At 41.3% G+C, this 13,433-nt stretch overlaps 1 protein-coding gene and 1 pseudogene across 2 annotated transcripts; both read left to right on the forward strand.

Moving 5' to 3' along the window:
• The first annotated feature begins 4,611 nt into the window (after positions 1-4,611).
• On the forward strand, positions 4,612-6,941 carry LOC311143133 (protocadherin gamma-A11-like; annotated as a pseudogene). Its single transcript has 2 exons — positions 4,612-6,483; positions 6,935-6,941. The product of its transcript is annotated as a protocadherin gamma-A11-like (transcript).
• A 2,755-nt stretch (positions 6,942-9,696) lies between these two features.
• On the forward strand, positions 9,697-12,126 carry LOC311143134 (protocadherin gamma-A11-like; the record flags this gene model as incomplete). Its single annotated transcript, XM_084178931.1, has 1 exon — positions 9,697-12,126. One exon carries the CDS (start codon positions 9,697-9,699, stop codon positions 12,124-12,126), a length of 2,430 nt encoding a protein of 809 aa, XP_084035057.1.
• Positions 12,127-13,433: the final 1,307 nt, after the last annotated feature.

The following is a 13,433-nucleotide window of genomic DNA, read 5'->3' on the forward strand; positions in this document are numbered from 1 at the left end:
AATGAAAAAGCACCCTCGATAGAAAATTCAAGGAACGTACATGTCATTTGCATTATCATGAGCAAAGTCACTGTAGCTGATCATTTTACTTGTGAGAACCAGGAGCACAGGCTGACTAGGCTTTGCTGTACTGCAACCAAAGCCTGCCAGCAGCCTACCTATCCACTGTGTCAATTACAATGTAGAGAAACGAATATAAGCTATCTTTCAAAGTTATCCATATTACCGGAGATTCATCTTATTTCATTTACATTTTAGTCATGTAGCAGAGGCTCTTATCCAGAGCGACTTACAGGAGCAATTAGGTCAAGGGCACATCAACAGGTTTTTCACCTAGTCGGCTCAGGGATTCAAACCAGCAACCTTTCAGTTACTTGCCCAATGCTCTTAACCGCTAGGCTACCTGCCGCCTATAATTATTTCTAACTATTTCTATGGCGGAGTTTATGGAAGATTCCAAAACCTGGGAGAGAACAATAGATGGTGAAGTCAAAGATAGGCCAGTGGTTTCCATCTGTGGAGAAGTTTTCCCTAAATCAATGATTATGACAAATCCAGCTCCAGAACCAGCAACGGAGCCAGCTGGTTAATCTTTTGAATGTGGTGTAGTAATAAATAAAATAAAACAGACAACAACGGATAATATTAGATGGCTAGATAAGGTTATCAAGATACACTACATGACCAAAGTATGTGGACACCTGCTCGTCGAACATCTCATTCCAAAATCATGGGCATTAATATGGTGTTGGTCACCCCTTTGCTGCTATAACAGCCTCCACTCCTCTGGGAAGGCTTTCCACTAGATGTTGGAACATTTCTGCAGGTACTTGCTTCCATTCAGCCACAAGAGCATTAGTGAGGTCGGGCACAATGTAGGGAGATTAGGCCTGGCTCGCAGTCGGCGTTCCAATTCATGGGTTTGGGGTTGAGGTCAGGGCTCTGTGTAGGCCATTCAAGTCCTTCCACACCGATCTCGACAAACCATTTCTGTATGGACCTCGCTTTGTGCACGGGTGCATTGTCATGCTGAATCAGGAAAGGGGCTTCCCCAAACTGTTGCCACAAAGTTGGAAACACCGAATCATCTAGAATGTCATTGTATGCTGTAGCGTTAAGAACTAAGGGGCCTAGCCCGATCCATGAAAAACAGCCCCTGACCATTATTCCTCCTCCACAAACCTTTACAGTTGGCACTATGTATTGGTGCAGGTAGCGTTTTCCTGGCATCCGGCAAACCCAGATTCATCCGTCGGACTGCTAGATGGTGAAGCGTAATTCATCACTCCAGAGAACGCGTTTCCACTGCTCCAGAGTCCAATGGCGGCGAGCTTTACACCACTTCAACCGATGCTTGGCATTGTGCATGCTGATCTTAGGTGTGTGTGCGGCTGCTCTGCCATGAAGCTCCCGAAGAACAGTTATTCTGCTGACATTGCTTACAGATGCAGTTTGGAACTCGGTAGTTAGTGTTGCAACCGAGGACAGACAATTGTTATCACTTCAGCACTCAGTGGTCCCATTCTGTGAGCTTGTGTGGCCTACCACTTCGAGGCTGAGCCGTTGATGCTCCAAGACGTTTCAATTTCACAATAACAGCACTTACAGTTCACCAGGGCAGCTCTAGCAGGGCAGACATTTTACGAACTGACTTGATGGAAAGTTGGCATCCCATGACGGTGCCACGTTGAAAGTCACTGAGCTCTTCAGTAAGGCCATTCTACTGCCAATGTTTTTCTATGGAGATTGGATAGCTGTGTGCTTGATTTTATACACCTGTCAGCAACGGGTGTGGCTGAAATATCCAAATCCACTAATTTGAAGGGGTGTCCAAATACTTTTGTATAAATAGTATAACTAGCTAGCTAAATAAGGTTAGCATGCTAGTTAGCTAAACTGAGCTGTCAGTGCCCTATTTGTTGATGTTTGTCAACTCCACATGGAAATTCCCACACCCAATTCTTGAATATGTATAAGTAGCCGTCATCATTCTTCGGAGGTGGAACCTAAATGTGCAATTCCTCTCTAGGACAGGAAATTCCGTAGAAATAGTGTTGGCAACTTCCTTTTGGGGGGGGGGGGGGGGGGGGGGGGTCCTTTAAACATTATTTTCTACATACTACACAGAGTGTCACTATTCACCAGCAAAAAAAGCTTTTAAGTACTTCTCTCCACCCATTTGTGTAATTTACAGGAAGGAGACCTCATATTTTCAATGTAGAGAAGTCACTTAACATTCTATAGGGCTAGTGGATTTTGATTTCACTGGTTATGAAGGTTGCTTTTGTTGAAAAGTGCTGTAATTTACCACACCATTACATCAGGAATACGTTTTACTAACTGAAAATGGAATACAAAGGATTCTCTGCCTCGATTTTCTACCTTATTTTTTTTTTATTTTCCTGCTTTTGTTTGCCCTTCACATTTTCTTAACATTACAGAATCAATTCATGTTTTATGGCAGAATGTAATTGTCTCTTGTAGAGTTTACTTAACTCGGTGGAACTTGATGTTCACCAGATTAATTATTGTAGAAATGCACTGACCAAATTTAGCTTGGTCAAAGAGTTTGTCTTTTTGGGGGGCAGAGCTCATTAGAATAATACCCAGCATGCTTTACAACCGTACATTTGGACATTTACACTTACATTTTGATCACTTAGCAAAAATGAACAAGAATGACTACAGTCAATGCATTCAACTAAGGGAGGGAATTATTGAGAAATTCGTTGTAGTCTGTTGGTTCAGTTGAATGTACCTTAAACCCTGCTGGCTTTAAGCAGATTGATAGTAAATCTGCCATCTGCAGTGACCGTACAGCATATAAAGCGATGCTGCCTCCGCAGAAGTCAGAGCATTCATACTTCTTCAAATCAAATCAAATCAAATGTTATTGGTCTCATACACATATTTAGCAGATGCTATTGTGGGTGTAGCGAAATGCTTGTGTTCCTAGCTCCAACAGTTTTAGAACACCTACTCATTCAAGGGTTTTTCTTTTTTTCTAAAAAAGTTTACATTGTAGAATAATAGTGAAGACATCAAAACTATGAAATACACATATGGAATCATGTAGTAACCAGAAAAGTGTTGAATAAATCAAATATATTTTATATTTGAGATTCTTCAAATAGCCACCCGTTGCCTTGATGACAGCTTTGCACACTCTTGGCATTCTCTCAACCAGCTTCATGAGGTAGTCACCTGGAATGCATTTCAATTAACAGATGTTTCTTGTTAAAAGTTAATTTGTGCAATTTGTGGAATGTATTTATTTCTCAATGTGTTTGAGCCAATCAGTTGTGTTGTGACAAGGTAGGGTTGGTATACAGAACAAAGCCCTATTTGGTAAAATACCAAGTCCATATTATGTCAAGAATAGCTCAAATAAGCAAAGAGAAACGACAGTCCATCATTACTTTAAGACATGAAGGTCAGCCAATACCGAACATGTCCAGAACTTTGAAAGTTTCTTCAAGTACAGTCGCAAAAACCATCAAGTGCTATGGTGAAACTAGCTCTCATGAGGATTGCCACAGGAAAGTAAGACCCAGAGTTACCTCTGCTGCAGAGGATAAATTCACTAGAGTTACCAGTATCAGAAATCGCAGCCCAAATAAATGCTTCACAGAGTTCAAGTAACAGACACATCTCAACATCAACTGCTCAGAGGAGACTGTGCGAATCAGGCCTTTGAATTGCTGCAATGAAACCCTTACTAAAGGAAACCAATAATAAGAAGAGACTTGATTGGGTGCGAATGCATTGGATGATATTATATCAGAATAGCTTTTTTAGAGTGTTAGTGGTCTTTTTCTTTACTGCTTCTTTATCCTATTGATGATGAGGGGTTATGTAATGACATCAATATTCACTTTTTAATGCCTTTTCAGAAGGGATATTCTTTCAATTTCGTTATTGGTTTGTATAAAGTTAAGGATGCTATCCCAATCATGGAGTGTATTTTCATTTTCCTTTCTATAGTATCCCCATTGCCTAATACATTTTTCTTTAAGTACATAGGCTACATTTCCACGTTTCAGCACCTGGTCAGTGGACAGCGACCTAACCATCTAATAATATGGATTATGCATCGTTGAATTTTATATGGGCCGTTGATATAGCTTATCTATTTTGTTGTTGTTGTTGTTATTCGGCAGACAGTGGCAAAAGTATGGAAATGTTGAATTTACTTTTCCTATCTTCTAATTTATGATTACATAACGAGTTGATTATTCACAACTATTGGTTTTCCTCTCCTCTCTTGCTAAGCCATAGGAAACGTTCATCCTACTTCGCACAACCTAAGGATAGGGGGAAATATTGAACAATATGTTAAATGACGTGGGCCAGTGTGAATTGTGATTGCTGTTTTCTGTAAGAACTCAGGATGTCGCTGTTTACCATAAGGAGAATTACAGGCACTTCTCCACCCACTATTGGATTATTCAAAGGAGTAATAGGCTATATTGCATCACTTTCAACGAAGAGCAGTCGGATAACATTCGTTTTGATATTCCTTTTGAGAGGCTAATATTGTACTCTTACGTTGCAGTATCATATCGACTAGTATTGAACTCTTATGTTGACACTTGGTTTTAATCATCCAGAATGGGGTTCACAGGATTTTCGTTTTCTACGTTTCTGTTCCGCCTGGCTTTTTGTCATTGCCTGATGCGCATCAGCAATGGAGACTTTAGCTATTCTATTCCAGAGGAGATGAAACGCGGATCGGTGGTCGGACATCTAGTTAAGGATCTGGGGCTGGATGCTAAGAGACTTTCAGGTCGTAAAGCTTGTTTGGATATGGATGGTAGTCGTCAACGTTACTGTGACATTAATCTGAATACTGGAGATTTAGTTGTGGCTGAAACAATAGACAGGGAGGAGCTGTGTGGTCCGAAAGTGTCTTGTTCTTTAAAATACGAGCTTGTGCTGGAAAAACCTATGGAATTACATCGCATAACTGTACAAATACAAGATATAAACGACAATTCACCACGGTTTCCCAATGCACGTGTTGATCTAGAAATTCGGGAATCTGCTGTCAAAGGTTCACGATACCCCTTGGAGGAGCCTCATGACTCTGACATAGGATTAAATGGTATACAAAGCTATTCACTGGAGAGGAATGCCTATTTTACTTTGGACGTTCAAACGAGCTCAGACGGAGGAAAATATGGCGAGTTAGTGTTAGAGAAGGAATTAGATCGAGAACAACAACAGGAGGTAACGTTATTACTTACTGCTGTTGATGGTGGGACTCCACATAGATCTGGTACTGTAGTTATACATGTTACTGTGTTGGATGATAACGATAATAAACCAGTGTTTAGCCAGACAGTAAGTAAGTTTGCCTGAAAATTGTCCAACAGGGACTGTTGTAGTTGCAGTTAGTGCTACTGATGAAGACGAAGGAGCAAATGGAGAAGTATCATATGAGTTCAATCGTATTTCTGATAAAGCAGCTAAACTGTTTTGCATCGACAAAAAGACTGGCGAGATTAAAGTGCAGGGTCCCATAGATTATGAAGAAAATACCGAATACGAAGTGCGTGTCCAGGCAAAAGATGGGTCTGGCTTAGCTGGCAATGCAAAAGTAATGATAGAAATCACAGACCTAAATGACAACACACCGGTGATATTGATCAAATCCTTTAACAATCCCATCCCTGAGAATGTGTTACCTGGTACAGAGGTGGGGATCATTAATGTACAAGATGAAGATTCAGAGGGAAATAGACAGGTCCGCTGCTCCATTCAACAAAATGTTCCTTTCAAATTAAATCCCTCAATCAAAAACTATTATTCTCTGAAAACAACAGGTGAACTAGACCGTGAGATAATATTAGATTATAACATAACTATCACTGCCACTGACGAGGGGTTTCCACCTTTATCCTCCTCAACGACTATTCATTTATCTGTGTCAGACGTGAATGACAACCCTCCTGTGTTTGAAAAACAGTCCTACATCGCCTATGTGACTGAAAATAAGAAGACTGGCTCCTCTATGTGTTCTGTTACTGCCAGAGACCCAGACTGGAGACAGAACGGCACAGTGGTCTATTCTCTATTGCCCAGTGAGGTCAACGATGTTCCGGTGTCCTCATTTTTATCCATCAACGGAGACACAGGGGTGATCCATGCTGTGAGAGCATTTGATTTTGAGCAGTTTAGGAGCTTCAAAGTCCACATTGTAGCCAGAGACAATGGTTCTCCACTCAGCAGTAATGTGACTGTGAGTGTCTTCATAACAGATGAGAATGATAACTCTCCCCAGATATTATACCCTGCTCCAGCAGGGAACTCCTTGATGACTGAGATGGTCCCCAAAGCTGCTCTGGCGGTGTCCCTGGTTTCCAAGATGATAGTTGTTGATGCTGACAACGGAAAAAATGGGTGGATTTCATATTAGATCGTGAAATCGACTGATCCAGGACTTTTTACTATTGTTCTTCACAGACGAGATATCAGGCCAAAGTGGGACATTTCTGAATCAAATCACATCAAATCAAATGATAGTTGTCACATGCGCCAAATTCAACAGGTGTACCGTGAAATGCTTACTTACAAGCCCTTAACCAACAATGCAGTTCAAGAAATAGAGTTAAGAAATAAACTAAAGTAAAAAATAAAATATGAAGTAACACAATAAAATGACAATAGCGAGGCTATATACAGGTGGTACCGGTACCGAATCAATGTGCGGGGGTACAGGTTAGGCGAGGTAATTTGTACATGTTGATGGGGGGGGGGGGGGGGGGGTCAATGTAAATAGTCCGGGTGGCCATTTGATTAATTTTTCAGCAGTCTTATGGCTTGGGGGAGCCTTGGGGGTACCGCTTGCCATGCGGTAGCAAAGAGAACAGTCTATGACTCCGGTGACTGGAGTCTTTGACAGTTTCTTGGGCCTTCCTCTAACACCGCCTAGGATATAAGTCCTGGATGGCAGGAAGCTTGGCCCCAGTGATGTACTGGGCCATTCGCACTACCCTCTGTAGCGCCTTACGGTCGAATGCCGAGCAGTTGCTATACCAGGCGGTGATGCAACCAGTCAGGATGCTCTCGATGGTGAAGCTGTATAACTTTTTGAGGATCTGAGGACCCATGCCAAATCTTTTCAGTCTCATGAAGGGGAAAAGGTGTTGTTGTGCCCTCTTCATGACTGTCTTGGTGTGTTTGGACCATGATAGTTTGTTGGTGATGTGGACACCTAGGAACTTGAACCTCTCGACCTGCTCCACTACAGCCCAGTCGATGAATGGGTGCATGTTCATCCCTCCTTTTTCTGTGGTCCACGATCAGCTCCTTTGTCTTGCTCACTTTGAGGGAGAAGTTGTTGTCCTGGCACTACACTGCTTGGTCTCTGACCTCCTCCCTATAGGCTGTCTCATCGTTGTCGGTGATCAGGTTTACCACTGTTGTGTCGTCAGCAAACTTAATGATGGTGTTGGAGTCGTGCTTGGTCACGCAGTTGTGGGTGAACAGGGAGTACAGGAGGGGACTAAGCACACACCCCTGAGGGGACCCCGTGTTGAGGATCAGTGTGGCAGATGTGTTGTTGCCTGCCCTTACCACCTGTGGGCACCCCGTCTGGAAGTCCAGGATCCAGTTGCAGAGGGAGGTGTTTATTCCCAGGGTCCTTAGTTTAGTGATGAGTTTTGTGGGCACTATGGTGTTGAATGCTGAGCTGTAGTCAATGAACAGCATTCTCACATAGGTGTTCCTTTTGTCCAGGTGAGAAAGGGCAGTGTGGAGTGCGATTGAGATTGCGTCATCTGTGGATCTGTTGGAGCGGTATGCGAATTGGAGTGGGTCTAGGGTTTCCAGGATGATGGTGTTGATGTGAGCCATGACCAGCCTTTCAAAGCACTTCATGGCTACTGACGTGAATGCTATGTGGCGGTAATCATTTAGGCAGGTTACCTTCGCTTTCTTGGGCACAAGGACTATGGTGGTCTGCTTGAAACATGTAGGTATTACAGAGTCAGTCAGGGAGAGGTTGAAAATGTCAGTGAAGACACTTGCCAGTTGGTCCACGCATGCTCTGAGTACACGTCCTGGTAATCTGTCTCGCCGAATCTGACAGAATGAAGCGGAGCCTTGATATATCAGTGAAAGATAAGGGACAGCACTCTCTCTCTCCACAAGTTGTGATGTGTATTTACTCACATCAGATAACTTGGCTGAAGATCCAGAACTGAAAGACATGGCTTATGAGGACAGTTCTAACTTCCTATCTGATCATCGCACTGGTCTCTGTTTCCCCTTTTTTTCTGACTTTCATTATTCTCATCCTGGCGGTGAGGTTCTGCCGTAGGAGAAAGCCTAGAATGATGTTTGATGGAGCAGTCGCCATTCCCAGTGCATATTTCCCTTCCAACTATGCAGAGGTGGAAGGAGCTGGAACTCTCTGTAGTTCTTACAATTATGATGACGCACACCTGACCACTGGATCACGCACTAGTGACTTCAAGTTTGTCAGATCTGACAATGACAGCACGCGTCCTGTTGATCTTACACTGAAGAGGTGTCAAATTGAGTGTTTAGGAGAAAGTATGCTCACTCTTAAAGACGCGGGGAAGTCTGATGTGAGAAATTAAGCCTACATACAAAAAAAGGCTTAAAAAAGGCTGCATAAAGTGTTTTCATTCTCCATCTTTTGATAACGTCATACAGTCCTATATGTTTCGCTCTGAACTTTTATCGTTTGTTCTTCTTGACACAACATCGCGTATACTGAGCGTTTTTAATATAGTCATTATGCCTACAGCTGATATTGTGAAAGACTCAGATTTTGGAGTTTCAGTGGTTATTCTCTGTTTTGGGTGTGAGATCGAAAGACTGCTGAATGACTCGTTATAAGTATAATTACATTCGTTTTTTACTCCCATATTTCTTCACCATTTGCTTAGCATACTATTTTAGTATGCTTGGAAATTATTTCACTTCAATAATGTCTACCTGTCAAGACATCAATATTGTGTACACATTTTCTAGCACGGTTAGACTGTAGTCTACATTTTTTTTTTATCTATTAGCCTACTTCAGTTATTCTTAGGCCTACGTACTTGTTTCAAGGAAACACGTTTCAGCACCGTGATGTGTGGACAGCACCACTGCATTGCAGCACTGATATGTGGGATATGAAGTTGGGTTGTGAATAAAAGTTGTTATAATTATCTTATTTGTATTTTAGATAAAGGTGTTGCATTGTGTGTGTGCATTTAGTCTGAGAAGTGAATCAAGTGTTTTGACATTGGATGCGTTAATTATTTTTATTTTTTATTTTTTATTTTAGAATCAAGTCTGGGCAGCTGATGTGAGTATGCTTATTTCCAAGATATTTTCCGTGTGTATTTACATCTTTGTTTATGCCAACTAAGACAAAAAATATAGAGAGTTTGTTATTCTCTGCTTATTATAGGCCTACTTGTGATTGCAGTTTTGGAAAAGTACTCCATGTGTCGCTATTCACCAGCTAAAGCCATTCGATATATTTCCCAACCCATTCCCGCTGCATTAGCAAAGGGAGAGACTAATTTTATAACAGTGTAGGCTAGCGAAAGATCACATCCCTTGGACGAACGTAACACTTAGGCCTGTTGACTAAGTTGCTTTTATCGTTTCTCTCTTTCAAATAGTTTGCATTTGACCACTGCATAATATTGGAATAACCTTTGTTCTTTGAAAATGGAATATAAGGGATTCTCGTTCTCTGCCTCGAATTTCTTCCTGGCTTTGTTTCTTTTCCTGCTGCGCACCAGCTATGGAGACGTGACCTATTCTTTTCCGGAAGAGATGAAACGCGGATCTGTGATCGGGAATATAGGCAAGGATCTCGGATTGGATCCAAAACGACTGTCCGTTCGAAAAGCTCGCCTAGAAATGGATGGTAGTAGCACACTCTATTGTGACATTAACCTAATCACTGGCGACCTGATTGTTGCTGAGAGAATGGACAGGGAGCAGCTCTGTGGCAGAAGGGTTTCGTGTGTATTGAAATATGAAATGGTGCTCGAGAATCCTTTAGAATTACACCGCGTCGTTCTTCAGATACAAGATATTAATGACAATTCACCACAATTCGCGAACGATCGTATTACGTTTGAGATCAGAGAATCGGCAGATAAAGGCGCCCGATTTGTGGTTAATCAGGCTCACGATGCAGATATAGGACTGAACGCCGTTCAAAGGTACACACTACAAAGGAACAGCCATTTCAGTTTGTCATTGCATACCAATCCTGGTGGGGTAAAATATGGCGAGTTAGTATTAGAGAAAGAACTGGATAGAGAAAAAGAGCAGGAGGTGACGTTATTACTTACTGCGGTTGATGGTGGGACTCCACAGAGATCTGGTACTGTAGTTATACACGTTACTGTGCTGGATGCTAATGACAATATTCCAGTGTTTAGGCAGAACGTTTATAAGGTCAGTCTGCCCGAAAATTCTCCCTTTGGCACTGTAGTAGTTACTGTAAGCGCCACAGATGCTGACGAGGGACAAAATGGGGACGTGATGTATGAATTCGGCCCCATCTCTAATGAATTGAATGACTTGTTTTCTCTTGACCCCAAAACTGGAGACATCAGCATAGCAGGACAGGTGGATTTCGAAAAGGAGTCGATATATGAATTGAGTATCCAAGCCAAAGATGGCTCAGGTTTGACATCCTTTGCCAATGTGGTCATAGAAATTAAAGATGTGAATGACAATGCACCAATAATATATATCAAATCGCTTAGCAATCCAATCCCTGAGAATGTTTTACTTGGTACAGAGGTGGGCATCATTAATGTACAGGATAAAGACTCTGGGGGAAATAGACAGGTCCGCCTCTCCATTCAACAAAATGTTCCATTCAAATTAAACCCCTCGATCAAAAACTATTATTCTCTGGTAACAACTAGTGAACTAGACCGTGAGATAATATCAGATTATATCATAAATATCACTGCCACTGACGAGGGGTCTCCACCCTTATCCTCCTCAAAGACTATTCATTTATCTGTGTCAGACGTGAATGACAACCCACCTGTGTTTGAAGAACAATGCTACAGCTCCTATGTGACTGAGAATAACAAGCCTGGCTCCTCTATGTGTTCTGTTACTGCCAGAGACCCAGACTGGAGACAGAACGGCACAGTGGTCTATTCTCTATTGCCCAGTGAGGTCAACGGTGTTCCGGTGTCCTCATTTTTATCCATCAACGGAGACACGGGGGTGATCCATGCTGTGAGAGCATTTGATTATGAGCAGTTTAGGAGCTTCAAAGTCCACGTTGTAGCCAGAGACAATGGTTCTCCTCCACTCAGCAGTAACGTGACTGTGAATGTCTTCATAACAGATGAGAATGATAACTCTCCCCAGATATTATACCCTGCTCCAGCAGGAAACTCCTTGATGACTGAGATGGTCCCCAAAGCTGCTCTGGCGGGGTCCCTGGTTTCCAAGGTGATAGCTGTGGATGCTGACTCTGGACAGAATGCGTGGCTTTCATATCAGATCGTAAAATCGACTGATCCGGGAATTTTCACTATTGGTCTCCACAGCGGAGAGATCAGGGCACAGCGGGACATTTCTGAATCTGACAGTATGAAGCAGAACCTTGTTATATCAGTGAAAGATAACGGACAGCCCTCTCTCTCTACAACCTGTGATGTCTATTTACTCATATCAGACAACTTGGCTGAAGTTCCAGAACTGAAAGACAGGGCTTATGAGGATAGTTCCAAACTAACTTCCTATTTGATCATTGCACTGGTCTCTGTCTCCACCTTTTTCCTGACATTCATTATTCTCATCCTGGCTGTGAGGTTCTGTCGGAGGAGAAAGCCTAGAATGTTGTTTGATGGAGCAGTCGCCATTCCCAGCGCATATTTCCCTCCCAACTATGCAGAGGTGGACGGAGCTGGAACACTGCATAGTTCTTATAATTATGACGCATATCTGACAACGGGCTCATGCACCAGTGACTTCAAGTTTGTCAGATCTTACAATGACAGCACGCTGCCTGCTGATCCTACGCTAAAGAGGAATCAAATTGAGTGTTTGGGAGAAAGTATAATCACTCTTAACGATGTGGGCGAGTCTGAGGTGAGATATGAAGCATGCATGTAATAGTTCACAAAAAGCTTTATGATATTCCATAACAATTGTCATGCATTGTCCTGTGACAGATTTGGATAAGGTCATTAAGTTTTAAGTGACCATAGCTATATGTTTTACTCTGAACTTCTATTGTTAGTTATGGTTGACACCACATTGCTTACACTGAGATAAGCTTGGCATTAGGCCTTCAGCTGATGACATTGTTAAGTCGAGGACTCAGATGTTGGAGAGTTGCATTTACAGTAGATCTTCTCTATTTTGGGTTTTGAGATCGGTACACTGTAAAAATATGATTCTGGGGTGAATTGAAATGTACAAAAAAAGCATATACTTCATAAAAATGAGTTCAAGTCGTTTTAATGATTTGTTAATTTAATTTGACAAAAAAATACATACATATATTTTATGAGGATGACCAAATAAATAGAAAAATTGAGTGATTTAATTTACTACATTTCAATAAATGGAGTAAATTTTAATAACAATAATAATATTTCTCTCAATTTAATAATTTTAAGTTCTTGCAACAACCTGCCGGTTTTTAGAGGATTGTGGGAAATTCAACATTTTAATGACAGAGGCAAATTCATCATCACACAATAATTGCAGTTCTACCTCCAGCTACTGCAGGTGGATTGAACACTCAGCTCGACATTGCCTGTCAAAGTGGATTAAAATGGTAAATGATCAAATACATTAAACAATGTTAAACACCAAGTGTTTTTGAAAGACTAATACTGTATGTTGTGTTTACTAAATATTTGTGTGATATCAACTCATATTTAATCATGTTATCAGTAAATCCAACACATTGTTATGGCTTTTATTAATTCCCTGGATTTACTTTATTTGTGTAAATCCAAACAATTTATTTAAAACATTTAGTCAAAAACATAGGAAGTTACATCTACTAATAATATTAAATGTCTTCTTGTTGCCCTAATTTTTAAAGTAGATTCAACACTTCATTTTGTACAGTGTACTATATAAGTACATTCCTTTTTACTCCATATTTCTTTACCACTTCCTTCCTTACCATGGTATTTTAGCATGCTGGGAAATTCTTTCACTTAAATAATGTCTACCTCTCATACATCAATATTGTGTAGCATACTTATTGCCTAGCATGGTTACTTAGCCTACGTTCTGTGATCTATTAGCCTACTTCTGTTATTAGGCCTAAGTAAGTTTCAAGAGAACACGTTTCAGAACCTTGATGTGGACAGCGCCACTGCATTACACAGCATTTATATGTGTGATATGAAGTTGGGTTGTGAATACCAGTGAATTATTTGATAGTGGACTACTTGTTATTT

Source organism: Coregonus lavaretus (assembly GCF_964263955.1).
Source record: "Coregonus lavaretus genome assembly, chromosome: 15".
NCBI classification, from domain to species: Eukaryota; Metazoa; Chordata; class Actinopteri; order Salmoniformes; family Salmonidae; genus Coregonus; species Coregonus lavaretus.